The sequence below is a fragment of the Sturnus vulgaris genome, chromosome 24 (assembly GCF_052056855.1).
Source record: "Sturnus vulgaris isolate bStuVul1 chromosome 24, bStuVul1.hap1, whole genome shotgun sequence".
Classification (NCBI taxonomy): Eukaryota; Metazoa; Chordata; class Aves; order Passeriformes; family Sturnidae; genus Sturnus; species Sturnus vulgaris.
In genome coordinates, this window is record NC_142266.1 from 5,387,934 (window position 1) to 5,414,487 (window position 26,554).

Here is a 26,554-nt window from a genome sequence, read left to right on the forward strand (position 1 = left end):
GGTTGGAAAACGTGAGGGGGTTTTTGGGGTTTTGCACTTTCAGCCCAGTCCCTCCTTTCAGCCTCGGCTTCCAAGGGTTTGGAATTTCTGGCAGAGCTCTGGGAGCATCTCCTTGCCTTTAATCCCTTTTATTCCCTTTTATTTTATTTTTAATGGACCCAAACCGTTCCACAATTCCCTTTTATTCCCCCTCAGACTTTGTAGGGGGAAGCTGGGCTGAGAGATGGAAATCCAGAATTTTTGGATTGGGTTCAACATTCCCAAACTTCACTTTGCCTACTCCTAAAAACCCATTTATTTTTATTTCCCTTTATTTTTATTTCCCTTTATTTTTATTTCCCTGCTGCTGCTGCCAGCCCGAATCCCAAGAGAAATTCCCAGCTTTGCTTCCCCCCGGAGCTGCTTCTTTTTTTTTTTTAGGTGTAAACTTGAAGGATTAATGACAGATTCCAGAGTCCTGGATCATCCTGAACATTCCAGGGATGAATTCCGAGCTGGGGAGGAGGATGATGATGAGGATGATGATGATGATGATGGGGAAGATTCTCTCCTTTCATGAAAAGATCAAAGCCCTTTAAGAAAACAAGGCCACCAACTTCAAAGTGCTCTGAACATTCAGGGGCTCCCCCCCCCCCGGCCTTCCAGAGGCCCTTGGGATTGGGAATTCCTTTGGGATTTTTCCCTGGGGCAGGAGAAAAATTCCCTTTTTGAGGCAGAGGGAGCTGGGATTCCTGGAGGGAATGATGGGATCAGCCCTGTCCTGCCCAGGGAGGGAAACCTTCCCTGCCTGCTCCAGAGGCTCCCTGTCCATCCAGGAGACACGGAGAGGGATTCGTGTCCCTCCAAGGGATCTGGGAAAGGATTTGGAGAGGGATTTGTGCCCTTCCAGGTGCTTTGGAAAAGGATTTGGAAAAGGATTTGTGCCCCTCCAAGGGATCCGTGCCCTTCCAGGGGCTTTGGAAAAGGATTTGGGCCCCTCCAAGGGATTTGGAAAGGGATTTGGACCCTTCCAAAGGATTTGGAAAATTTGGAAAAAGTTTTGTGCCCCTCCAAGGGATCTGTGCCCTTCCAGGGGCTTTGGACGAGGATTTGGAGAGGGATTTGTGCCCCTCCAAAGGATTTGGAAAAAGTTTTGTGCCCCTCCAAGGGATCTGTGTCCTTCCAAAGGCTTTGGAAAAGGATTTGTGCCCCTCCAAGGGCTTTGGACAGGGATTTCTGACCTTCCAAGGGATTTTAGAAAAGGATTTGTGCCCTTCCCAGGATGAGAGCAGAGCTGGAGTTTGGAATCGAGCCCCTTGCCCACCCCGGGAGGGTTTTGGGGGGCTCAGGGCAGCCCTGGAGGGGCTGCTGGGCAGGGAGGATGGAAAAGGGGAACAGGGATCCCCCTGGATCATCCCCCCGAGCCCAGGATCCCTCGGGATCATCCCCCCCGAGCCCAGGATCCCTCGGGATCATCCCCCCGAGCCCAGGATCCCTCGGGATCATCCCCCCCGAGCCCAGGATCCCTCGGGATCATCCCCCCCGAGCCCAGGATCCCTTCCCTTGAGCTCAGATCCCAAAGGGAGCAGGGTTGGGAATTGCCCACCCCGATCACGGATTGCTTTTCATTCCACAGGGAAACAACAACAACAACAACAGAAAAAAAAAAACCGCAAAAAAAAAACCAAAAAAAACCGCAAAAAAAACCCAAAAAAAACCTGGATGTGGCTGAGTGCACAAGCTCTGGGTCCTAAAGGAAGGGAAAAAGTGGGGAAAGGGAAGGATCCAAGGGGAAGGGAAGGATGAGGTATAGCAACAACCGGAGCTCCAGGCCCTGGGGGAGCACTGGCATCTCCTGGATTCTCCTGGATTCTCCTGGATTCTCCTGGATTCTCCTGGAGTCCATCCCGGTGTTCCTGAGGGATTCTCGGGGCGGGGTCCCACAACGTGGAGGTTCCTCAGACACCCAGACCAACACTTGGGTATTTTTCCAAGTCTTTTCAAACCCAAAAAATCTTCCTCGAGGTGAGCGGGGTTGTGATCCCCCCCCACCCAAAATTCCAACCCTGTTTTTTGGGATTTGCTTTTTCTTTTTTTTTCTTTTTTTTTTTTTTCCTCCTAAAAAGTCTTTCCTGCAGCTTTTCAACTCCTAAAAATGTTTTTCACGCCTTTAAGCAATCAGGTAAGGATTGGGAGGGGTTTCTCCATGAAAAAGAAATCCTGCCCTGTCCCTGGGATTGTCCCAGGATGGGGCTTGGAGCAGCCTCGAGGGGCTGGAATTCGATGGATTTTTAAGTTGGTTTTTTTTTTTTTTTTTCCACCCAAACCAGCCTGGGGAGATCCTGTGGAGCAGAGGGAAAAATTCCAGTTGGAACAGCTTTGCTACAAAAACCTGGGAAACCTCGATCCACCTGCAGCCATGAAATCCCCAGGGAAAGCAGGGAGAGCTCTTCCCATCCATGAGGAAAAAAACCACATTCAGGTTGGATTCAGATTCCTTGATCTGCACAATCCTGTGATTTTTTTTTTTCCCAAACCAATCCCACACCTTCCAGAGGTTTCCAACATCCAGGCATTTCCCATCCATCAGGAAAGAAACATTTGAGTCGAGTGGAAGAAAAATTTTCTGCCTGGAAAATCATCCCTGGTGCAGGTTTTTTTTTGGGGGGGGGGGATAATTTCCTGTCAGGAAAAAAAAAAAAAAAAAAACCAAAAACCAAAACTTTCCTGCCCTGTTTGTGAGTCCAGGTGGGAATTGTGGAATCCAGGCTGGATTTTCTAAATTGTGGTGTCAGGCAGTGAAGAGAAGAGATTCCCTGGCAGCCAGGGGAATCCTGATCCCATTCCTGAGGAATTCCTGGTGGTTGGAACCAGGAGCTCCCAGCTCCTGCAGGAAAGGTTGGCAGAGCTGGGAAAGGTGAAGGGAATTTTTTTTTTTTTTTTCCCCCCCTCCTCTCCATTGCTCTGTGGCAGTAAGTTCAGGGAATTGGTGCTGTTTTCCCAAAAATTTCCCCCAAAATTCCCACTGGATTTCGGGAAAACTCCATCCAAACCTCTCCCAGCTTTTCAGCATGGTGATGAAGAAACACGAGCTGGATTCTGACTGATCCCAAATTCTTGGAAATTTTCACTGGGCTTTGGCAAATCTGGCCCATTCCAGGCTGGTGGAAAAGCAGGGATAGCTCAGGCCTGCAATCCTGGAATGTTTTCTGTGCTTTGTGTGAATTTTGTCAGCCTTTAGGGGATGTTTCAGCATCATTCCAAGGTTTTTTTGGTTTTTTTTGTCAAATCCATCCTCGTGATTGCAGTGGGGGTTTGGATTTCAGCTCTGGCAGTGTCAGGTGGGGGCTGCTCCTCTCTCATGGGGGCTGGGTGTCAAACGGGCTGAAAAAAAAAACTGATTTAATTCCACATTCACTCCTCTTTCCAGGAAAAAAATAATTAAAAAAAAAAAAAATCTCTGGCAAATGCAGTCATTTGGATTTCTTTTCTTGATAGAAAATAGAGGAAATCGTCAAACTCAAAATTCCTTCCAGGGAATTTTGCAAATCGAATTGCACATCAAAAAAAATGCCCTTTGTGAGCAAACATTCCCCCAAAAAAACCAACAAAAAAACCCCAAACATTGGAGTGCAGGAATTGATCCTGGGATGGAATTCATTTCCTCGGGAGCTGCCACGGGGCTCACTTTGGGATTTCTGGGTGTCTTGGCCGTGTTTTTGTCGTTGTTTGAGGAAGGAAAACGTCTGACACGAGGTCCTGGGCATTGAGAAATGAGGAGCTGATGTTGCAACCCCAGCGTGGCACAATCCCAGTTCCTGGCCCAGTTTGGGATCCCCACACCAGTTCGAGGTGGGTCATTCCCGCTGGGAAACGAGTGGGGGGCAGGAAGGGAAGGAGGGAATGTTCTCCTGGATTTTGGTGTCACTCCATGGAATTTCCATTTCTCCAGGAGCAGCAGGTCCTCATCACCCCCTCCCCTACTCATCCTCATCATTCTCACCAAAAATCCTCGGGTTTTCCTCGTTCCCACGTGGAATTTCACTGGGAATTTTTTTTTCCAGGGATGCTGCTGCCTGCCCTGGGCAGCGTTGTGCTGCTCACCCCCTGCTCCTGTCAGGCACCGTGGGCTGTTCCTGGCAGGGAAGGAGCAGGGAAGGAATGTGGGAATGCAGAGGGGGTGGAAGCTGTGCCAGAACGTCCCTGCTCAGCTCCCTGCTCTGCCCACGCTCCTGCTCCAGCCGGGACAATCCCAAATTTCGGAGTTTTCCCATCAGAACCGAGTTGGTGAAGCCAGAGGGAAGAGCAGCAGCTTGGAGGGAGAGGGGAGATTTTTCCTTTTGGGATGTTTTCCCTTCGTGGAGAGTCAAAAATCCGGCAGAGGCTGAGCCCTGTGGAATTCTGTTTGCCATGATTCCGTCGGCCTCACGGAATTTCCCCGTGCTCAGGAGGGAACACCGAGTCCAAGCCCTTGTTTGTTCCTCTCTCAGCACTCAGGGCACTCAGTTTGTTTCCCAAACCACCAGAAGTTCAGGGCATCCCACATTCCCAGAGGTCTTGTCTTGGTTTTAGTTAGTTTTGGTTTTTTGATTTTGATTTTTTTTTTTTTTTTTTTTTAGTTTGTTTGTTTTTATTTGTTTTTTTTTTTGTTTTGGACTAAATTCTCCAATTCGTTTCTCAGGCTGTCAACAACCAAACCAAGCCTCCAACTTCCATCAACTCACAGAAGAAATTCTCAGAGAGGAAAAACTTCCACGTGTCCCTCCCCCAGGTGTCCATCCAGGAATGGCAGCCCGTGCCCCAAGAGGAGGATTCCATCCTTCATCCCTCATCCTTCATGGATGATGAACTTTTCCCCATCCCAGCTCAGCAGGATCCACCCAGTTCCCTTCTGGGTGGTTTGGAGTTGGCAAAGTCAGGGCAGCAGCTCCGAGTTCCCGTCACGGTGACTCCGGGTCGGGCACAGCCCAGACGAGTCCTGCTGGCCACACTTGCCACAAGTGTGGGTTTGTGGAGCCCAGAGTTTGGGTTTGTAGATCCCAAAGTTTGGGTTTGTAGACCTCAAAGTTTGGGTTTTTGTAGACCCCAAAGTTAGAGTTTGTAGACCCCAAAGTTTGGGTTTGTAGATTCCAAAGTTTGGGTTTGTAGATCCCAAAGTTTGGGTTTGTAGATTCCAAAGTTTGAGTTTGTAGACCTCAGAGTTTGAGTTCGTAGATCCCAAAGTTTGAGCTCGTAGACTTTGAAGTTTGGGGATCCCAAGATTTTGGGTTGTGGCACTTTGGGGCTGTGGAACTCCAGATTTGAGGTTGTGGAACCCCAAGGTTTGGATTTCTGATTGCCCAGACCTGGATTTGTGAACCCCCAAGTTCGGGGTCGGTAGAACCCCAGATTTGGGGTCATGGAACACCAAGCTTGGGGGTTTTGGGCCCCCAGATTTGGGGTCGTGGACCTCGAGGCTTGGATTTGTGAACCCTCAGGTTTGGGTTTATGATTCCCTAGATTTGGGGTCGTAGACCCCCGAGTTTGGGGTTGTTGACTCTCAGGTTTGGGTTGGTGGAACCCCAAATTTGGGGCTGTGAACCCCAAGGTCTGGATTTGTGAACCCTCAGGTTTGGGTTTGTGGATCCCTGGGACTGGATTTATGAATTCCTCACATTTGGATTCGTGGAGCCCAGATTTGGGGTTTGAGGACCCCCAGGTTTGAGGTTGGGTTTGTGGAGGGAACAGCTTCATCCCAAAATTCCTTTCCTTGGGCTTTGGGTTTGTTCTGCTGTGGCTGAGCTGGTTCTTCATTCCCAGTGGCACCAGGAGAAGCCCGGGTGGGTTTGTTGTGCTCTGTGCATCGTGGAATTCCGTGTTTTGCCAAGAAATGATCCTATAAAAAACCCCCCAGCCGTGCTGTGGGGTGAAGACTGAAGGTCAGAGCCAGCCCCGTGAAATTCCCCATGAACTTCTCGTCCTCTTCCAGCCTCCTCCATCTTTTGGTGTGTCGGGATTTTGTTCCTTCTCTCTTGGGAACTTGATCCTTCAGGACAGTCATTGGATTTAGGAATATTTGATGAAGAAACCAAGAGTTTCTAGTGGTGTCTCCCCTGAGTAATTTCAGCAAATTTCAATAGGCACCTTCAAAAAAAGCTTCCGTAATTCCCGGGTTTGCTACAAGAACTGGATCCCTCGGAGGGAACCAAAATGCTGCTTGGAAAAACAAACAAAACGAACAAAAAAAAAAAAAACCCCAAAAACGCTCGTCCCGCTCCTTTGTCTGTCCCCCAGAATTCCAGAGCTGCTCTTGAGATGTTCCCCTGGAGAGAACCAGCGGTGGATTCCACTCCTGCTCGGAATTCAAGCATCCAGGAGGGAATCCCAGCTCTCCAGAAGGGTGTCCCGACCCCAAGGAGATGGCCCAGACCTCGAGGGGAGCGTGCTGGAACCCGGGAAGGGAATCCCAGAGACTGGGAAAGGAATCCCAAAACCCGGGAAAGGAATCCCAAAACCCGGGAAAGGGAATCCCAAAACCCGGGAAAGGAATCCCAGAGCCCGGGAGAGGAATCCCAGAGACTGGGAAGGGAATCCCAGAGCCCAGGAAGGGAATCCCAGAGCCCAGGAAGGGAATCCCAAAACCCGGGAAGGGAATCCCAGAGCCCAGGAAGGGAATCCCAGAGCCCAGGAAGGGAATCCCACACCTCAAGGAGGACGGCCCAGTCTGGAGGAGGAGATCCCAGCTCCAAGGAGGGGATCCAAGATTTTGGGAAGGTCATCCCAGTCTTCAGGGAGGGTATCCCAACTCCTGAGGAGGGAATCCCAGCCTTTCAAGATGGCACCCTACCCCAAGGAGGATTTCCCAGACCCCAAGGAGGGAATCCCAACCTCAAGGAGATCATTCCAGACCTCGAGGAGAGCATCCCAACCCCGAGCAGGGCTTTCCACACCCCGAGGAGAGACAGGCTGACCTCAAGGAGAACATCTGAGATCCAAGGAGAACATTCCAGACCTCAGGGAGAACGTGTGAGATCCAAGGAGAACATTCCAGACCTCGAGGAGAGAATCCCAGCTCCAAGGAGAACATTCCAGACCCCGAGGAGACCAAGGGAGGTGCTGGGAGGCAGGATCCCGATATTCCTGCTCCTTGGAGTCGCCTTTTCCCGTCTCCCACGAGGCATTCCCAGAGTTTTGGGTCTGGTTTTGGCCAGGCACAAGGAGAAGCCCAGCGAGCTCCCCCCCCTTTCCCTGTCCCCTCTTGCTTTGGCAATGGTCACAGGCTACATGCTCCCGGGAAAAAACAAAAAAAAAAATATATATATATATATATCATAAAAATTGGAGAGGGGGAAAAAAAAACAAATGGCCACCAAAAGTGCTGGGAAAGCGACCAAAGGGGATGAGCCTGGCAGATGTTCCCGGTCCATCCAGAGTTCTCTTGGATATTGCAGTGAGTGTGTTGTTAGCACGTGGCAAAGCTACATAAGAGAAGATGCTACATTCCTTGGAAAACAAACAAAAAAAAAAATTATAGTGCTGAGTTGGATTTGTTCTGAGTTCAGCAGGGATTTTTTTTTTCCCCCCCTTTTCCTCGCAGGCAGGGGAAAAGGGAATGGGAGGAAAAGGGAACCTCGTCCTCAGCCAGAGCGAGCTGCTCCCAGCAGGGTGGGGAGAGCAGCTGGGAGCTCCCAGGACGAGGTCTGTGAACAGTCTGGGATCGTTGGCAGTCGCAGCCCTCGGAGGGAATTCCTCTCCTTCCCCCCAGCCCTCTCCCTTCCTGAGGAGGGCAGAAATTTTTTTTTTTTTTTTTTGGGCGGGGGGATTAGGAGATTGAAAATTAAAAAAAAAAAAAAAGAAAGAAAGAAAAAAAAAAAAGATATTTACAGCTCTCCACGACCAGTTCTGTGAGATCTCCCTGGGTGTCTCCTTCCCCAATCCCAGCCTTTAGGGGCAGGAGGGGCTGGTGGAGCTCTCCAGGGAGGACTGGGAGAGGCGGCGGGTCAGGGGTCCGATGCTGGAGTCGGCCAGGGACGAGGTGGGGAAGAGTTTGTACCAGCCCGAGACGGTGCTGGAGAGATCCAGCTCCTCCAGGATGATCTGGGCCATCCCCATGAAGCACTTGTGGTCCATGCGCCCGTAATCGCCCCACACGATCACCTGCGGGCAGGGAACGGGGCATGGAGCTGGGAATGCTGGGGAAATCCCGCCCAGATGGGGAAATCCCTGCTGGGGTCGGCGTTGGGAGGGGCTGAGGGAGGCAGGAAAGGCTCTGGGGGTTCCTGGATTTGCTCCCCTCAGCCTGTGAGGGTGGGGAGGTCTTGGCACAGGGTATTCCAGATCCCAAAGAGAGAATCCCAGATCCCAAAGAGATAATCCCAAATCCCAAAGAGAGAATCCCAGATCCCAAATAGGGCATCCCAGATCCCAAAGAGAGAATCCCAGATCCCAAAGAGAGAATCCCAGCCTTGAGGAGAACATCCCAAGCCCAAGCAGGGCATCCCAGACCTCAAGGAAAACATCCCAACCCTAAGGAGAGCATCCTAACCCTAAGCAGGGCATTCCAGTCCTTAAGGAGAGCATCCCAGCTCTGGGGAGAACATTCCAAACCTCAAGGAGAGCATCCCAGCCTCGAGGAGAGAATCCCAGCCCCGAGGAGAGAATCCCAGACCCAGGCAGGGCATTCCAGACCCCAAGGAGAACATCCCAGCTCCAAGGAGAACATCCCAGCCCAGAGCAGCTGTGGCTGTCCCACCCCTGGCAGTGCCAAGGCAAGGCTGGATGGGGCTCAGAGCCAGCCCTGGGACAGGGGAAGGTGTCCCTGCCCACCTGCAGGACTTTGCCCTGGGGACTCTCCTCGAAGAGCAGGGGCTGCTGGTACGAGGGGTCGCAGGTTTTCTTCACCACCTTGGTTTTCTTCTTGGCCAGGCAGACGCCGTTCTCCAGCAGGTAAACCTTCACGTAGGTGGCTGTCGTGGGGAATGGGGACAAACAGGGATCCTGGCATGATCCTGGCATGATCCCAGCACGGGACCTCCCTCCCCAACCCCCTCCCTCGCCCCCAGCCCCCTACCAGGGATGCACTTGGAGCCCATCTTCGGGATGAGTCCCCTGGCCTGGATCACGTCCACCTCCAGCTGCCCGTTGCGGTCAGCCATGCCCACGTGGACGTCACCTGCAAGGGGGGGGACACGCCTTCAGGGATGGTCACCTCCCCCTGGGGACAGCCACAGCCCCGTGTCCTCGGCACGGCTGGGAATTGGGGAATTGGGCACCCCCATCCTCAGAGTCCCACTGGAGGTTGGGTTTGTTGGGAATCGGGGGGTGGGAAGGAGTTTGGATTGAGCAGCGAGGAGAGATCTGGGTGGGAGCCCCTCGTCCCCCTCAGCTCCATCCCTGCCATTGGGATTTTATCCCTCCTGATGGGAACAAGGCTGGGATTTACCAGGCTGGGCCTCGGTGGGTGATTCCCCAGGAAAAGGAGAGGTTGGGATCAGGGGACAGGAACTCTGAGGGGTCCAACCACCCCATTTCCCTGTTCCCCATTCCCCTTCTTTCCCCCTTTCCCTTCCTTTTCCCCTTTCCTTTCCTTTCCTTTCCTTTCCTTTCCTTTCCTTTCCTTTCCTTTCCTTTCCTTTCCTTTCCTTTCCTTTCCTTTCCTTTCCTTTCCTTTCCTTTCCTTTCCTTTCCTTTCCTCCTTCTGGGATTTATCCAGGACCAGCTCCCAGTGCCACAGGGACAGGACAGGGGACACCGGGCAGCTCTTCCCATTCCCAGCATCTCCATCCCAGCAGGATCAGGGACACCTTGGGGTGTGTCTCCAGCTGGGGAATCGCTGCTGCTGGCTGGGAATTCAGATTTAGGGTGCAACTTTGTATCCCCATTTGGAATTTCAAAGGGAAAAGCGGGACAAAATGTGGGGTTTGGTTCCGGAATTCTCCAAAATGAGGCCCTGGGAAAAGGAAACCCCGGGAAAAGGCAGAGCTGCTGCTTCTCAGGGATCCCCCGCACGCTCCCCTGTATAGGACAGAACATTCCCGATTATTCCCGAGCACTCCCGGACCGGGATGCGCTGGGATGGAGCCCTGGGAAGGATCACGGGGTCCCTTCCCCACCCTCCCCTCCCTCCGGAGCCCCCCTGGGCGCTGTCCCCGCTCACCCATCGGGGGCGTTGCCAGCGTCTGTCGCCCCACGAGCTGCCCCGGCCCCAGCCCGTCCAGGAAATCGCTGAACTGGCTCTCTGCTCCCAGCCGAGTGGTGGGGAAGATGAACCTGCGTTGGGAAGGGTAAGGATATGGCAGGAAGGTCTCACAGATATGGATGGATAACAGAAAACTCTTTGAATGGAGAAGCTGAAGAAGGAAGAGAAATGATGGCAATTTTGATATCGAAGAAAAGAATTGATGAACCAGTCTGACTGGGGAACTAGAAAGAAAAAGGTGAGTTAGAAGGGGATTTTACGGCTTAGAGCAAAGGATAAATCCACCTCAAAAGATGTTTTTACCAAGCAAAAAGACTTTCACAAGAAAGCCAATGTTGCAAGTAGAGAAAAGATCTCAGAATTTTCTACTGCAAGAAAACTGAGAAACAACTTCTATCTTAAACTGGAACACACTGACCTTTTGTGACTGGAAAACAGAAACATGGATATGGTGATGTTGGCAGTTAGGACAGGCTATAGGTAACAGTAAAACATTGATTGGCTGTCATGTATTGAGATGCTCTGCCATGAAAAGTCAATAATGCATTGGAACCAGAACTGAGAGGTTTCAGGTGAACCCACAGCTGAGGCTGACAGGTGTGGGCTGGGCTCTGTCACCCACGACCCCTGAATTGCTGCATCATTGGGATACAATAAACACCATTTTAAATAACAAATAAATCGCTGTTTCATCTGGATACAATAAACACCATTTTAAATAACAAATAAATCGCTGCTTCATATGGATACAATAAACACCATTTTAAAGAGCCGCCTGGAGCCCCGCATCCCTCATTTTACCTCTTACAAACCCACGAAGGATTTTCACGGAAAAATTCCGGGATCCCCATCCCTGCCCCGTTCCTTACGTGCCGTCCGAGCTGTTGCTGTTGGTGCTGCCGTCCGTGGATTCCCGGCTGCCCTGCCGGGTCACCCTGGTCCTCATCTCCACGGCGATGCCGGTCTCGGTGCTCCTGCGGATGGTGCTGCGCAGTTTTTTGGGGCCTCCCTCTGCGATTGGAGACGGGCTCAGCTGCAGCTCCTGCCCCCCAGCCCGCCCTTCCCCGTTTGCCAGCGCTCCCAGGGAGTTGGGAGCTGTTCCCTGCGGGAATTCGCACGGGATTCTGCACGGATTCATGGCGGTGCGGCAGGAGAGGAGAGGAGAGGAGAGGAGAGCCGCGGGCTGGCTCCGTGTCCCCGTGTCTCTGTGTCCCTGTGTCCCCGAGTCTCGATATCCCCGTGTCCCCATATCTCCATGTCTGAGTGTCCCCATGTCCCGATATCCCCGAGTTCCCGTGTCCCCATATTCCTGTGTCTCCGTGTCCCTGAGTCCCTGAGTCTCCTGTTCCCGTGTCCCTGTGTCCCCGTGTCCCGATATCCCCATGTCCCTGTGTCTCCGTGTCCCTGAGTCTCCATGTCCCCGTGTCCCCGTGTCCGACTGTCCCCGTGTCTCCGTGTCCCCGTGTCCCGATATCCCCGTGTTCCCATGTCCCCGTGTCCCCATATCCCTGTGTCTCCATGTCCCCGTGTCCCCATATCCCTGTGTCTCTGTGTCCCTGTGTCTCGGTGTCCCCGTGTCTCGGTGTCCCCGTGTCCCCACTCCATCTGCCACAGCCTCGCTCTGTCCCAGTGTCGCCGTGGTTTTGGGTGGCTCAGAGTCCCCTCTGCAGCTGGGACCTGCCCCACTCACCCCACAGGTGCTGGCATTGTCCCCGTGCCAGAGGGGACAGGAACCCGCAATGCCACAGGTGTGGGCACGGCCCCAACACCACCTGATGTCCCCTTTCCTCCGCACCGTGTGTCCCCTGCGGTGGCAGATGGCAGCAGCAGCAGGAGGAGGAGGAGGAGGGTGGCACCAGCGGCCACCCCTGGCACTGTCCCCGGGCCCTGCTGTGTCACCACGTGTGAGTGGTGGCACTGCCAGCCCTGTCCTGTCCGTGTCACCATGTGAGTGGTGGCACTGTCCCCGGGCCCCGCTGTGTCACCATGTGAGTGGTGGCCCTGCCAGCCCTGTCCTGCCCGTGTCACCATGTGTGTGAGGGGTGGCACTGCCAGCCCTGTCCTGTCCGTGTCACCATGTGTGTGAGTGGTGGCACTGTCCCCGGGCCCCGCTGTGTCACCATGTGAGTGGTGGCCCTGCCAGCCCTGTCCTGTCCGTGTCACCATGTGTGTGAGTGGTGGCCCTGCCAGCCCTGTCCTGTCCGTGTCACCATGTGTGTGAGTGGTGGCACTGTCCCCGGGCCCCCCTGTGTCACCATGTGAGTGGTGGCACTGCTCATGTCACCATGTGTGTGAGTGGTGGCCCTGCCAGCCGTGTCCTGTCCGTGTCACCATGTGTGTGAGTGGTGGCACTGTCCCCGGGTCCCCCTGTGTCACCACCTGTGAGTGGTGGCACTGCCAGCCCTGTCCTGTCCGTGTCACCATGTGTGTGAGTGGTGGCACTGTCCCCGGGTCCCCCTGTGTCACCATGTGTGTGAGTGGTGGCACTGCCAGCCGTGTCCTGTCCGTGCCACCATGTGTGTGAGTGGTGGCACTGTCCCCGGGTCCCCCTGTGTCACCACCTGTGAGTGGTGGCACTGCCAGCCGTGTCCTGCTCGCCCGGGGCTGTCCCCACGCCAGGGTTTGCCCGGTTCCCTGGACTGGAGCATCCCGGTCCTGCCATTCCAGGGGCGGTTCTGATTTTTGGGATAATTTTAACCCCTTCAGAGCCACCTCCGCATTAACTCTTCCTTTCCCAAATCATGGAATGGCAGCAAGGACAGGGATAAAAAGCAATAATAACCAGGGAGCTGCTTCGCTCGCCCCCTGAAAAGCTATTTTTAAGCATTTAAATATTTCCCAGAATTTTGGAAAAGTCCTTTCTCCAAGTTCCTGCCCACAGCCGGGACTGGGAGTTACTGGTGAAGGGGACACTGGGATTGTGCAGAGCTCCAGTGACATCCTCACCTGCAAATCTGGCACCTGGAGAAGTGCCAGGGGGGTTAAAATGCGATTTTTTTTTTTTAGGTGGCTTTTTTAAGTGACATTTTTTTACGTGTATTTTTTTTTCGGGTTGTCATTTTTTAGGTGTCATTTTTTTAGGTGTAGGGGTTTTTTTGTGTGTCATTTTTTAGGTGTATTTTTTGGGGGTGGGTTAATTTTTAGGCGTAGTTTTTTTTAGGTGCCACTTTTGTGGTGTCATTTTTAGGTGCAATTTTTGGGGTGCGATTTTTGGGGTGTAGTTTTTTTAGGTGCCATTATTGTGATGTCGTTTTGGGGGTGTAGTTTTTTTAGGTGTTATTTTTGTGCTGTCATTTTTATGTGTAATTTTTTGAGTTTCATTCTTAGGTGCCCTTTTTGGGTGTAGTTTTTTAGGCGCCATTTTTGGGGGACGTTTTGAGGCGCCATTTTTGTGCTGTCATTTTTGGGGTGTAGTTTTTAGGTGCCAATTTGAAGTTTCATTTTTGGGGTATAGTTTTTGGGGTATCGTTTTTTTAAGTGCCATTTTGGTGGTTTTATTTTTTGGGGTGTAGTTTTTTATGTGCCATTTTTGTGGTGTTATTTTTGTGGTGTGATTTTTTTGGGGTGTGATTTTTTGGGGTGTAGTTTTTTAGGCGCCATTTTTGGGGGCCATTTTGAGGCGCCATTTTTCTGCTGTCACATTTGGGTGTAGTTTTTTTAAGTGTCATTTTTGGGGTGTGATTTTTGGGGTGTAGTTTTTTTAAGTGTCGTTTTTGTGGTGTTATTTTTGGGGTGTGATTTTTGGGGTGTAGTTTTTTTAGGCGCCATTTTTGGGCGCCATTTTGAGACGCCATTTTTGTGCTGTCATTTTTTGGTTTGTAGTTTTTGTGGTGTCGTTTTTGTGGTATCATTTTTGTGGTGCCATTTTTGTGCTGTCATTTTTGGGTATAGCATTTTTAGGTGCCATTTTTGGGTGTCATTTATAGGTGCCATTTTGGGGGGCCATTTTTATGCTGTCATTTTTTGGTTTGTAGTTTTTTAGGTGCCATTTTTGTGGTGTTATTTTTGGGGCGCCATTTTGAGGCGTCATTTTTGTGCTGTCATTTTTGGGTGTAGTTTTTTAGGTGTCGTTTTTGGGGTGTGATTTTTGGGGTATAGTGTTTTAGGTGCCATTTTTGGGCGCCATTTTTGGGGCGCCATTTTGAGACGCCATTTTGAGGCGTCATTTTTGTGCTGTCATTTTTGGGTAGAGGTTTTTTAAGTGTCATTTTTGGGTGTCATTTATAGACGCCATTTTTAGGTGCCATTTTTCTGCTGTCATTTTTGGGTAGAGGTTTTTTAGGTGCCATTTCCTCACCGGTCTGGTTGAGCTGCAGGGTGCTCTTGCTCCACTGGGACAACCCCACGATGGCCACCATCTTGGCGCCCAGGCTGGAGCCATTTTTGGGGTGCCATTTTTGGGTGTAGTTTTTTTGGTGCCATTTTTGGGTGTCATTTATAGGTGCCATTTTGGGGGGCCATTTTGAGGCGCCATTTTTGGGCGCCATTTTTGTGCTGTCATTTTTGGGTAGAGGTTTTTTAAGTGTCATTTTTGGGTGCCATTTTTGAGACGCCATTTTGAGACGCCATTTTTGTGCTGTCATTTTTGAGCATAGTTGTTTTAGGTGCCATTTTTGGGTGTCATTTTTGGGGCGCCATTTTGAGACGCCATTTTTGGGCACCATTTTTCTGCTGTCATTTTTGGGTAGAGGTTTTTTAGGTGCCATTTTTGGGCGCCATTTTGGGCGCCATTTTTGTGCTGTCATTTTTGGGTGTAGTTTTTTTAAGTGTCGTTTTTGTGGTGTTATTTTTGGGGTGTGATTTTTGGGGTGTAGTTTTTTTAGGCGCCATTTTTGGGCGCCATTTTGAGACGCCATTTTGAGGCGCCATTTTTGTGCTGTCATTTTTGGGGTGTAGTGTTTTAGGTGTCGTTTTTGGGGTGTGATTTTTGGGGTATAGTGTTTTAGGTGCCATTTTTGGGCGCCATTTTTGGGGCGCCATTTTGAGGCGCCATTTTTATGCTGTCATTTTTGGTTTGTAGTTTTTTTAGGTGCCATTTTTCTGCTGTCATTTTTGGGTAGAGGTTTTTTAGGTGCCATTTTTGTGCTGTCATTTTTGGGTATAGTTGTTTTGGGTGCCATTTTTGGGGCGCCATTTTGAGACGCCATTTTGAGGCGCCATTTTTGTGCTGTCATTTTTGGGGTGTAGTGTTTTAGGTGTCGTTTTTGGGGTGTGATTTTTGGGGTATAGTGTTTTAGGTGCCATTTTTGGGCGCCATTTTTGGGGCGCCATTTTGAGGCGCCATTTTTCTGCTGTCATTTTTGGTTTGTAGTTTTTTAGGTGCCATTTTTGGGTGTCATTTATAGAGGCCATTTTGAGGCGCCATTTTTGTGCTGTCATTTTTGGGTAGAGGTTTTTTAAGTGTCATTTTTGGGTGTCATTTATAGAGGCCATTTTGAGACGCCATTTTTGTGCTGTCATTTTTGGGTAGAGGTTTTTTAGGTGCCATTTCCTCACCGGTCTGGTTGAGCTGCAGGGTGCTCTTGCTCCACTGGGACAACCCCACGATGGCCACCATCTTGGCGCCCAGGCTGGAGCGTCGCTTCTTGCTGGCGGTGACGGTGACGGAGTCGGCGCTGCCGCGCGCGCTCTTCTCCAGGCTGTACATCTCGCCGCTGATGCTGGAGCTGCGCACCACGTTCCTGGAGGATGAGGAGCTGCCATCCCCGTTGAACATGGTCACAGCGCCCAACGGGCACCGGCACCGGCACCGCTGCCCGGGATCAGCTGCGGGGACAAGTTGGGGACACTGAGTTGGCGTCGCTGGGGTGTCCCCGCAGGGATGGGTGGGTGGGAGGTGGTGGGAAATTCGGGAAATTCAGGTGGCATGACTGAATGAGGGATGGGAATTAAGGAAAGGAAATTCAGGTGGCACGACCCACTGAGGGATGGGAATTAGGGAAATGTTTTTTCCCCCAGGGAAAGGAAATTCAGGTGGCACGACCCACTGAGGGATGGGAATTAGGGAAATGTTTTTTCCCCCCCAGGGAAAGGAAATTCCGGTGGCACAACCCACTGAGGGATGGGAATTAAGGAAATGGGTTTTTTCCCCCAGGGAAAGGAAATTATGGTGGCACAACCCACTGAGGGATGGGAATTAGGGAAAGGTTTTCCTTCTGGGAAAGGAAATTCCAGTGGCACAACCCACTGAGGGATGGGAGTTAAGGAAATGGTTTTTTTCCTCCCAGGGAAAGGTTTTTCCTTCAAGGAAAGAAAATTCAGGTGGCACAACCCACTGAGGGATGGGAATTAAGGAAATGGTTTTTTTTCCCCCAGGGAAAGGAAATTCCAGTGGCACAACCCACTGAGGGATGGGAATCAAGGAAATTGTTTTTTTCCCCCCAGGGAAAGGCTTTTCCCTCAAGGAAAGGAAATTCCAGTGGCACAACCCACTGAGGGATGGGAATCAGGGAAAGGTTTTCCCTCAGGGTTTTTTTTTTTCCCCCATCCCTAGGCTGGGAAGTGCCCAGGCTCCCCAGGGAATGGGAACATTCCCGAGGCTGCCAGAGCTCCAGGAGTGTTTGGACACCAGGGATGCACAGGGTGGGATTTTGGGGTGTCAGTGCAAGGCCGGGGGTTGGACTGGATGATCCTTGTGGATTCCTTTCATCTCAGTACATTCCAAGATTTTTCCCCACCCGTGGCAGCAGCAGGAAGGGGTCAGGACCCCTGGGGTGAACATCCAGCCCTGCCCCAGCTCCCTGCAGGACCGGGACACTCCCAAAGTCCAGGACACACCTGGATGGGCACCAGCCCCATCCACCCCTGAGGACATCCAAAATCACACCCAGCCAAGTTTTTCCTGCACATCCCCTTCTCCAAACCCTGTCCAGGTGATTCCACCCCGGGATGGGAATCCCTGGAGCCGACAGTGCCAGGGGAGCAGGAGCACTGGAGGTGGATAGCAGACCTCCCACACCCTCCCTGCCGCCTTCCCTGGCCCATGAATATTTAAATTCCAGCAGGATGGAGCATCCATCTTCCAGGGAAAGCTGGATTATTAACTGCAGGCCAAGTGAAGCCACTTTGTGATAATGGATGGAGGCAGCGCCTGGAAAAATGTTTCCCTTTCAGGAGACAGGGATGGAGACGAGCACGGGGACGGGGAGTGGGGCAGGGTGGGGGCTCTGCTGCTCCACAGCGGCCACAGCTGGGATGAGACCTGATGGGAATCCTGGATGAGCCCTGGCAGGAGCTGCGGGATCAGCTCCAGCACCGCTGAACTCGCGGATTTATCAATTCCAGGGGTGAGTGGGTGATTAGTCATTAATGTCATTAATGAGTTCCTGCCTGGCTGGGGTTTTCTCTCCTGGCTCTGCCTGGGCATTGACCCATGGCCCCCACTGGGGTTGGGGGGGTCAGCACTGACCCCTAAAGGGATGGATCCCTGGGATAAAGCTGTTTATTGTGGGGTGAGCCCATTCCAGAGGGATGGATCTCTTGGATAAAGCTGTTTGGTGTGGGGTGAGCCCCATTCCAGAGGGATGGATCCCTGGGATAAAGCTGTTTATTGTGGGGTGAGCCCCATTCCAGAGGGATGGAGCCACTGGCACCTGGTGCATCCCAGCTCTGGAGCTGCCCCATCACAGCTCCAATGTCCAGCACCTCCTCGAGGAAGGGTCAGGGCTGATCCTCTGCCTTGGGGACATTTGGGGTGACATTTTCCAATGCCGCTCGCCCCTCTCAGGCTCCAAACCTGCTGCAATCTTTTCCCTTAGGATGCAGCTGACACAGGGAATGGATCCCAAACACTTCCCCAGCTGCAGTGCTCCCATGCCTCAGTTTCCCCACCGGCAAACCTGGCTTAGGCTGAGCCTGAACAAACACAAATCCCTCAGCCAAGCCCAGCCCAGGCCCCTCCACATTCCAGGTGAGAAATCCCCGGAACACCCCAAGCCTGCAGGGCCAGGAGGACACAAAAATCTCCTGTTGCTGCTCCCCACTCTGTGCTCCAACCACCCCGAGAGCACCAGGCTCTGGTGGGAGCAAATTAGATCAGGAGAGCAGAGCACTAATGGGATCATTTCCAATGCAACACACACAGGGATTATCCACTGCAAAGGAAGCAGAGCTCGCTCCTCAGCCCGAAGGGAGGATTTGCTTTCCCCTGCTCGTGATTTTACTCCTTATCTCTCTGCACAATCAGCTTCTGCCCAGAGTGGGTGCTGGGTGGAGGGTTCAGGGGGTGCCCAGTGCTGAGATGAGCTGGGCTGGAGAGTGGGTTTGAGTGCTGGAGCCTGTGGCTGCTACAGCTGAGCCGGCCTTGGCACAGCCCCAGCATCCTTGGCAGGGCCACAGCAGCCTCAGCATGGTCACAGCATCCTTGGTGCCACCACAGCATCCTCAGTATGGCCACAGTGCCTTTGACACGGCCACAGCATCCTCAGCACCACCACATCCTTGGCAGGGCCACAGCACCCTTGCCACCACCAGAGTGTCCTCAGCATGGCCACAGCACCTTTGATGTCACCACAGCATCCTCAGCACAGTCACAGCATCCTTGGTGCCACCACAGCATCTTTGGTACCATCACAGCATCCTTGGCATAGCCACAGCACCCCTGATGCCACCACAGCACCCCTGATGCCACCACAGCACCCTCGATGCCACCACAGCACCCCTGATGCCACCACAGCACCCTCGATGCCACCACAGCACCCCTGATGCCACCACAGCATCCTTAATGCCACCACAGCACCCTCAGCACAGCCACAGCACCTCTGATGCCACCAGAGCACCCTCGATAACACCACAGCATCCTTGGTGCCACCACAGCACCCTCCATGCCACCACAACGCCCTCGATGCCACCACAGCCCCCCCAGCCCCGGCTCCCCCTTCCCGGCAGCGCGGGGGGAGTGAGGGAACCGCAGCATTTTCCCTTCAAATCCCCATTTCCCCCTTCCCCTCCCTGCGTTCATTCCCTGTATCCCAAATCACGGCGCTGCTCCGAGCAATCCACCGTGACGCCGCATCCAAACCCTGCCATGGGAACGCAATTCCCGAGCTGCCGGGGGCTCCCGCAGCGCTCACCGCCAGCACGCTCCGTCCTTGCGGGAATCCACGAGCACCGGGAAGCTCCTCAGCGAAACAAACCCCGATGGCGAGGGATGCACGGAGCCCCCGGGCAGCGCCGGGAGCCGTGTCATGGCTGGAGCCGATGGATGAGCACAAAAAAACGGGATCCCTGTTGCGTTTGGATGGAGGGGGCCGAGCTCTGCCCCTCCCCTCTCGTGGTACCCCCCAAAAAAATATCTATATTAAAAGAGGAGATGGAGGCGTCTTACCGGCGCTGTGCCGGGGAGGAGGAGGAGGAGGAGGAGGAGGAGGAGGAAGAGGAGGAGGAGGCTCAGCTCAGCTTCCCAGCCCCATCCCGGCCGGATCCGGAGGGTGCCAGGGCGGGTGAATCTTTCCAGGGTTCTGGAGAGCCGGGGCTGTGCTGGCGCTGCTTCAGCATCTCCCTCAGCATCTCCATGGTTACACGGCTGACCCAGTTCTCCCAGCCCCGAGCAGGGGCACAGTGGTCCAGCAGGGTGGGATGTACTGGGAGCATCCCTGAACTGGGATTTAGGGAGATGGTGACACCCCCCTTCCCCACCCCGGATCCCTACAGACAGATCCAGGTGCCTTAGGAAAGGCAGGGCTGGGAAAAGTGGGGCTGGAGGGGTCACAGGTGACGCCAAGGTGAGGATGGATCCCGGTGTCAGGGGCTGCAGGTGTGGGGAGGAAAATCCCAGGGCTGGGAAGCAGCACTGGCCCCAAAAACGCCACAGAAACAGGAATGAGGGGTAAAATATTGATGGGAAAAATGAATGCTTTGGGAAAAGCTCTGCAGAAGGAGGGAGCAGCCCCGCAGGTGCCCCCACACAGGTGGGAAAGCAGCAGGAGGAGGAGGAGGAGGAGGAGGAGGAAGGTGCTAAATGAGCTCGGTGGGGGTGGCTGGGAATGCTGCCTTGCCAGGGAAGGAGGCAGAGGGATTTTAGGAGCTGCTTTTTCCCTCAAAACCATCGAGGTGGGTGTTCCCAGGGAAAAACGGGGCTGGAAACCCCCCGGCAGTGGGGCAGGAGGTTCTTCTTGTCCCCTGTGCTTGAGCCTGGAGGGAGAGCACCGAAAACTGTGGATGTCTGGAGCAGGCAGGTCCTAAAATCAGCTTTTTTTTTTTAAATAAAAAGGTTGCCAGAGCTGCCACCCCGAGGCCCTGCCAGCTCTGGACAAGCTGCAGCATCCCAGTTCCCACGCACATGCTCCTCCAAGAATTTGGGAATAATGCTCGGCTTATTTCCCCTAAAAGTATTTCATTCTAATTAATTGCTTCAGCTTTGATAAGCAGCTGCTTGTATAATTTTAATTGCCCAACAAGGGGTATAATTGAGGGCATGTGAGCTGGGAATTTGGGAGGAACTCCAGGTCCTGGAATTCAGCTTCTCCTGGCTCAGGCAGGTTAGCAAAGTTCTGTCCTGGCTGGAATTTGCATTTTTGCTGCTGCACAAGCTTGAAATTAAAGAATGGGTCCAAATGTGCTCCATTCCTTGGAAAAGTTGGGAAATTTGGATGGGGCTGTGCTCAGGGATCCCACAGGAGCAGCTGCTGCCTCTGGAAAAATGCCTGGATGTTGGATGAGCGAGGTTGGATGAGAGAGGAAGAAGAGGAGGAAGGCCCTGGAGCAAATCCCACACGATGGCCCCGGCCAGGATGGTTTTCCAAAGGGCAGGTGCTGGGATGGGAGCCTGGACTGGTTTTCCAGCAGGATGGGAAGTGCTGGTGTGGGTGGAGACGAGAGGGTGGTGACAGTGACCAGGGATGTCCCCAAGGGCTCAGCTCTTCCAGAAACCTGGGAGTGGCTCTTGTGGGATGGCAATTCCTGCAGCCTGGAAGCAGCTGGGGCTGCTCCAGGTGCTCTCCATGCTTCCATGTGCTCCTGCACGTGGGATCCAGACTGGGAGCATCCCTGGGATCCAAACTGGGAGCACCAGTGAGGTCCAGACTGGGAGCCACAGCCCAGTGGGGTCTCCAGGCAGCAGTGGCACAGGAGAAATGTCCCATGGGAATCTTCCACCTCGGTCGTGGCAATTCCCTTTCCACGCCCATTCCCAAAGGATGTGTCCATCTCCAGAAGGATCCATCCCAGAGCACCTGCAGCGTCCTCCTGCACCCACTTTGTGCCCGTTTGTGCCCGGGAAGGTGGGACAGGTGTGGAATTCCAGGCCGTCCATAGACATGGGAGGTGAGGAAGGGGCTGCAGGACACGCCCTGACCACGCTGTCCCTGTCCCCCGTGTCCCTGCGTGACGTCTGCGCCCGGTTAAATCAGATCCGAGCTGAATCCCAGCGTTTCCTTGGCAACATCAAGGAATCCGAGGAGCAAAAGCCACCAGGCAGGGCCAGGCTGGGGGACAGCCAGCGCCCACCGAGCCCAAGTGGCCACCAGAGCCACGGGGACAACTGTGGCAAGCACCAGGCATCCCCCATGGTCCAGCTCATCCTGGAGAGAATCCAGGACAGAGCGTGGGTAATCTGCTCTGCTGGCACCTCGGTGCCGGCTGTGGCCACCACGGGCAGCTGACAGTGGGGACAGGCAGGAGGTGGCACCGAGCAGCCACCGTGGGTGCAGCCATGTGGCCCCAAAAACTGGGGCAGCTCCGTGGGGATGCAGGAACCCAGCCCTGGGATGGGTTCGGGATGGGATCGCCCTGCTCAGATCCCAACCCTTGTCCTGGTGGCACTCAGGGCAGTGCCAGGGCTGGGGCTGGTGGCCCTGGCACAGAGGCAATGTGGAGACGAGCGTTTCCCTTCTCGGCTGCTCGGCTCCGAGCTCTGCAATGCAGCTCGCACGGCTCGGCTGCTGTGTGTGAATCCCATCAATATTTCATGGAGCTGCTTCCTCCAGGGGAAGGGCTGCTCTCAGCTCCGGCTTTCTGCTGCTCCTACCAGCAGGGAACATCTGATTTCCTTCCACCAGCACCCAGCGGATCCTCCTTGTCCTCCCCATTCCACACGGGTAAATATCCCTGTGCCTTCCAGGGGCTCTGGATCCTGAAATCCCTCAGGTTCCAGCACTGGCACCTGCCCAGTGCTCCTGGGGTCTCCAGGGACAAGCCAGCAGCTCCAGGATGGGTCACTGAACCCACCCACACCCCCAAATCCACATCCAGGAGTGGGATGTGCCAACAGCCTGGCTGGATCTGACATTCCCTGCCCAGCCTCATCCATCCCGCAGATCCCAGCTGGCTCCCGAGCCCAGCAGGAGTCGGGGGTGAGCAGCTTTGTTTGCAGAAAAAGTTGCTTTTTTAACTGCTAAGGCTGCACAATTATTCCCGAGCTTCTTCAGGGATCAGCAGAAAACTTGGGAAGAGTTTTGGGAGCCGGAGCGATGCCAGGAGGGGGCAGAGCCTGCGGCAAAGAGCCCTGGCTGTGGCACGGGGAGCTGGGGAGGCTCCCGGGGGTGGCAGCGGCTCCTGCATCCCTGGAAGGGCAGGAGGATGGGATGGGGATGGGATGGGGATGGGATGGGATGGGATGGGATGGGATGGGATGGGATGGGATGGGATGAAGGGATGGATGATCCCAAGGTGCTGCTCCACTTGTGAGAAGATGAGGCCAAAAGCTCCGGTGTTGCTTCACCACCCAACAACTCGAATCTGCACAATTGCCAATTCCCAGGGTGAAACTTCCATCTCCAGGAGTCTTTTTGGCTGTGGAAAGGATGAGGAGGCTGGAGAGGATCCCAGCAGAGCATCCCAGGGCAGGGAAGCAGCTCCTGATCCCGGCAGGCAGCAGGAGGAGCGGGGCTGTCAATCCCTTCCCAATAATTCCTAATTCCTCTCTCCCTGCTCGTGGAGATGGGGGTGACAAAACATTTGAAATGCCTTGACAGGAACGCCAAGAGCTGCTGCCACACAGCTCCGGTTTTAATCAGCAGGAAAATTAAGGATTTTCATCGCCTTAAACTGCATTTTGTATCCGTGTGAGGCTTCCCAAAGGGCTGTGCTGCAGCGGGAGCCCACGGAGAGCTGAGCTCCAGGGATGAGAGCAGCTCGGGGGGGATGGAACGGAGAAAATTCACCCCCGGACTTGGGGCCAAGCAGCCCAATGTCACCTCTGTCCCTGTCCCACAAAGGCTGGAATGGGGACAAAGCGAGAGAGAGCGCTGGGAATGTGGGAGGTGGCAGGAGTTTGGCCTCACAAAGGGATGTCGGAGATGGAACAGTGAGAGAGGTGTGAGCACAGCAGGAGTGGCCTTGGGGAGGTGTCGGTGCGGCAAGAAATGAGCACAAGGAGAACTGGGGCTGGAGAGGAGAGCTGAGGAACAGCCAGGCATGGTTTGGGAATGAAAAGAGGGATGGTTTGGGAATGGCTGGGAATGAAAAGAGGGATGGTTTGGGAATGGTCAGGGGATAAAAACAGGGGTGGTTTGGGAATGGTCAGGGGATAAAAACAGGGGTGGTTTGGGAATGGTCAGGGGGATGAGAACAGGGATGGTTTGGGAACGTCAAGAGGATCAGCCAGGGCTGCTTTGCCAGGTGCTCCCTTGTCCTGTGGTGGAAGAACAATCCCAGGCTGCCGTGCCTGGCAGCAAAGCCCATCCCGTGCCCCTGGAGGATTCACAGCCTCCCATTCCCAGCTGAGAACTGGCACAACCAGCACAGCCCCGGGATGGGCACCCAGGGACGGGGTTCAGCCTCAGAAACCTCCTTCCTGTAGGTACAGACCCCTGAGGGTGGGCACTGCCCCTCACAGAGCCCCTCAGACCCCCGGGAATGGGCACTGCCCATCACGGAGCCCCTCAGACCCCCGGGAATGGGCACTGCCCCTCACGGAGCCCCTCAGACCCCCGGGAATGGGCACTGCCCATCACAGAGCCCCTCACAGCCACCACGTCCCGTGGGTGCCACCCTGCAGCTCCCACACGGTGGCCCTGGGGACCATTTTGGGGCACAGAGGGGACCCTGTGGCCAGCCAGGCCTGTGCCCATCGGGGTGCCAGGGTGATGCCAACAGCGCCTTCGGGCTGTCCCCACTTGTTGTCCCCCTCGTTGTGGCACAAAGAGCAGCACAAGAGCTCTGCCCATCCCGGGGCACCGTCCCACTCTTCCTCACCTCTTCTTTATCAATTTTCTCTCCAGAACCGATCCCAGCACCTGCCCCAAACCCCGCGGAAGGCGGAGGAAGCTCTGGATGGAGGAAAAGGCAAATCCACGCACAAATCCCAGCCTGGAGACTCCGCCGGGAAGCCCGGGACGAGCTGATCCCGGTGCGATGCCCCGGGGCAGACCCTGCCCAGGACCCTCCCGGCTTTTCCCGGTCCCTATCCCGGTTTTCCCGGCGCTGGGACCGGCGTGCACGGGACGGGGTTGACGTCAATGGGCTTTCAGCGGGATGATGGATGGCACGGGAAGGCGCTCCCGGTGCCGAGCCGCCGGCCGGGGAGCGCTGCCCGCCCCGCACCGGGAAAGGCTCCGGGAACCGGCCCGGGGAACCCTCGGGAACGGGGGGAGCGCGGCCGCAGCTCCCCGGTTTTCGGCGCAGCGCTGATTTTGGGGTTTCACATCCCAGCTCAGAGCCTGAGGGATGATTTAAGGGTGCTGGGCACAGCTGTGGGGCACGGGGGGGGACCCCCCCGGTGTTGTCCCCACGGAGGTGGAGACCCCTCCTCTCCCTCCATCCCTCCTCCCGGAGCGCGCATCCCGCTGCTCCCCGCCACCGCAGCCGCGCCGGGCATTCCCAAATTCACCTTCCCCGCTCCCGGGGATGCTCCGGGGCAGGTGCGGCCCCGCTCGGCCCGGTAGCCACGGGGACCAGGGGTTGTCGCCGCTGTCCCGGGCGCTCGGAGCGCCGCACCCCGCGGGCACCACTCACCGCCGCCGCCGCCGCCGCCCGTGCCCGCTCCTCCCCCGGCCCCGGCGGGCTGCTGGGAGCGGCGGGCGGGGGAGCCCCGGGCCCGGCCCCGACGGTCCGGGAGGAGCGGAGAGGAACCGGCACCCCCCGAAGGATCGGCACCCCCCGAAGGATCGGCACCTCCCCAGAGACCGGCACCCCCGAGGGATCGGCACCCCCCGAAGGAGCGGCACCCTCCGAGGGATCATCAACCCCCCAGGGACCGGCACCCCCCGAGGCATCAGCATCCCCGAAGCACCGGCACCCTCCGAGAGAACGGCACCTCCCGAGGGATCGACACCCCTCAAAGGATCGGCACCCCCCAAGCACCAGCACCCTCAAAGCACCGGCACCCCTCGAGGGATCATCACCCCCCCCCCAGGGACTGGCACCCCTCAAAGGACCGGCACCCCTCGAAAGATCGGCACCCCCCGAGGGACCGGGGTTGCCCCCCGGTGGCAACCGGACCCCAAAAGGCAGCGGCAGGACCGTGCAGCCATCAGGTGGATCCTTAGGGATGAGGGAAGAAGCAGCAGGTCCCCAGGAGGCTCCAACTGGACCCTACAGCCTTCAAGTGGGTTCTACACCCAGCAGCTGGACCCCAAAAATCTCCAGCTGGACCCTACAGCCTTCAGCTGGAGTCTGGACTCACTAACCAGAGCTTGGGAGGCACCAGCTGGAGCCTACACCCCGAAATTGAACCCTAAGAGGCACCAGCTGGAGCCTACACCCCGAAATTGAACCCCAAGAGGCAGCAGATGGAGCCTACACCCCGAAATTGAACCCCAAGAGGCAGCAGATGGAGCCTGCACCCTTCAGTCAGACCCTACACCCATTACTGAACCCCAAGAGCCTCCAGTTGGACCCTACACCCATGAGCTGGACCCCAAAAGCCTCAGGTTGAACCCTACACCCAACAATTGGACCCCAAGAGCCCCCAGCCAGACCCTACACCCATCAATGAGACCCCCAGAGCCTCCAGTTGGACCCTACACCCATCAAACGAACCCCAAAGCCCCCAGCCGGACCCCACACCCCCCAGCTGGAGCTCAAGACCCTCCAGCTGGACTCTGGAGCTGCCACCTGCCCCTTCTGTCACAGCTGGACCCCAAGAGCAGCTGCCAACCCCCCCTGGACCCCGAGAGTCCCCAGGCAGCCCCCGGGACCTCGGGAGGCTCCGGGCTGATCCCGCTCAGCCTGGGCTTTGGGAATGCACAAACCCCACAGCTCCCATCCCACTGGAGCCCAGTGGGACAGGGGGGGACAGGGACACCGCGGGGACACCCCAGTGTCCACAAGGACGATGTTGGGGCGGAGAGGCGGCGATTCCAGCGCTGCCCTTGGACTCACCTTGGCTGCCGGGATCCAAACACCGATTTCCCTCTAAGCAGCGTCTCGCTGCTCCCGGTGAATTCCTCCGGCGCTTTCCCTGCGATGCCTCTGCCGGCTGACATGGAGCCACGTGCCAGGAGGAAACCCTCCTTCCCC

At 55.0% G+C, this 26,554-nt stretch overlaps 1 protein-coding gene across 6 annotated transcripts; it reads right to left on the minus strand.

The window, feature by feature from the left end:
* Window positions 1-290: 290 nt before the first annotated feature.
* Window positions 291-26,542, minus strand: RIMS3 (regulating synaptic membrane exocytosis 3). Of its 6 annotated transcripts, none has more exons than XR_015808347.1 (7): window positions 14,454-15,119; window positions 11,026-11,167; window positions 10,115-10,227; window positions 9,029-9,130; window positions 8,785-8,924; window positions 5,086-8,115; window positions 291-5,039 (listed from the first exon to the last, which is right to left on the minus strand). XR_015808347.1 is itself a non-coding variant. In XM_014885625.2 (7 exons), the coding sequence occupies exons 2-7, from the start codon at window positions 15,870-15,872 to the stop codon at window positions 7,903-7,905; spliced, it is 930 nt and encodes a 309-aa protein (XP_014741111.1). In that variant the 5' UTR covers window positions 15,873-15,922; window positions 26,417-26,542; the 3' UTR covers window positions 291-7,902. The 6 variants fall into 6 exon arrangements, 5 of the variants coding, with proteins under 5 accessions (XP_014741111.1, XP_088034636.1, XP_088034635.1 ...); XM_014885625.2 differs by lacking the exon at window positions 14,454-15,119 and adding exons at window positions 15,653-15,922; window positions 26,417-26,542 and having other exon boundaries at window positions 291-8,115; XM_088178510.1 differs by lacking the exon at window positions 14,454-15,119 and adding exons at window positions 15,653-15,922; window positions 24,924-24,981 and having other exon boundaries at window positions 291-8,115.
* Window positions 26,543-26,554: the final 12 nt, after the last annotated feature.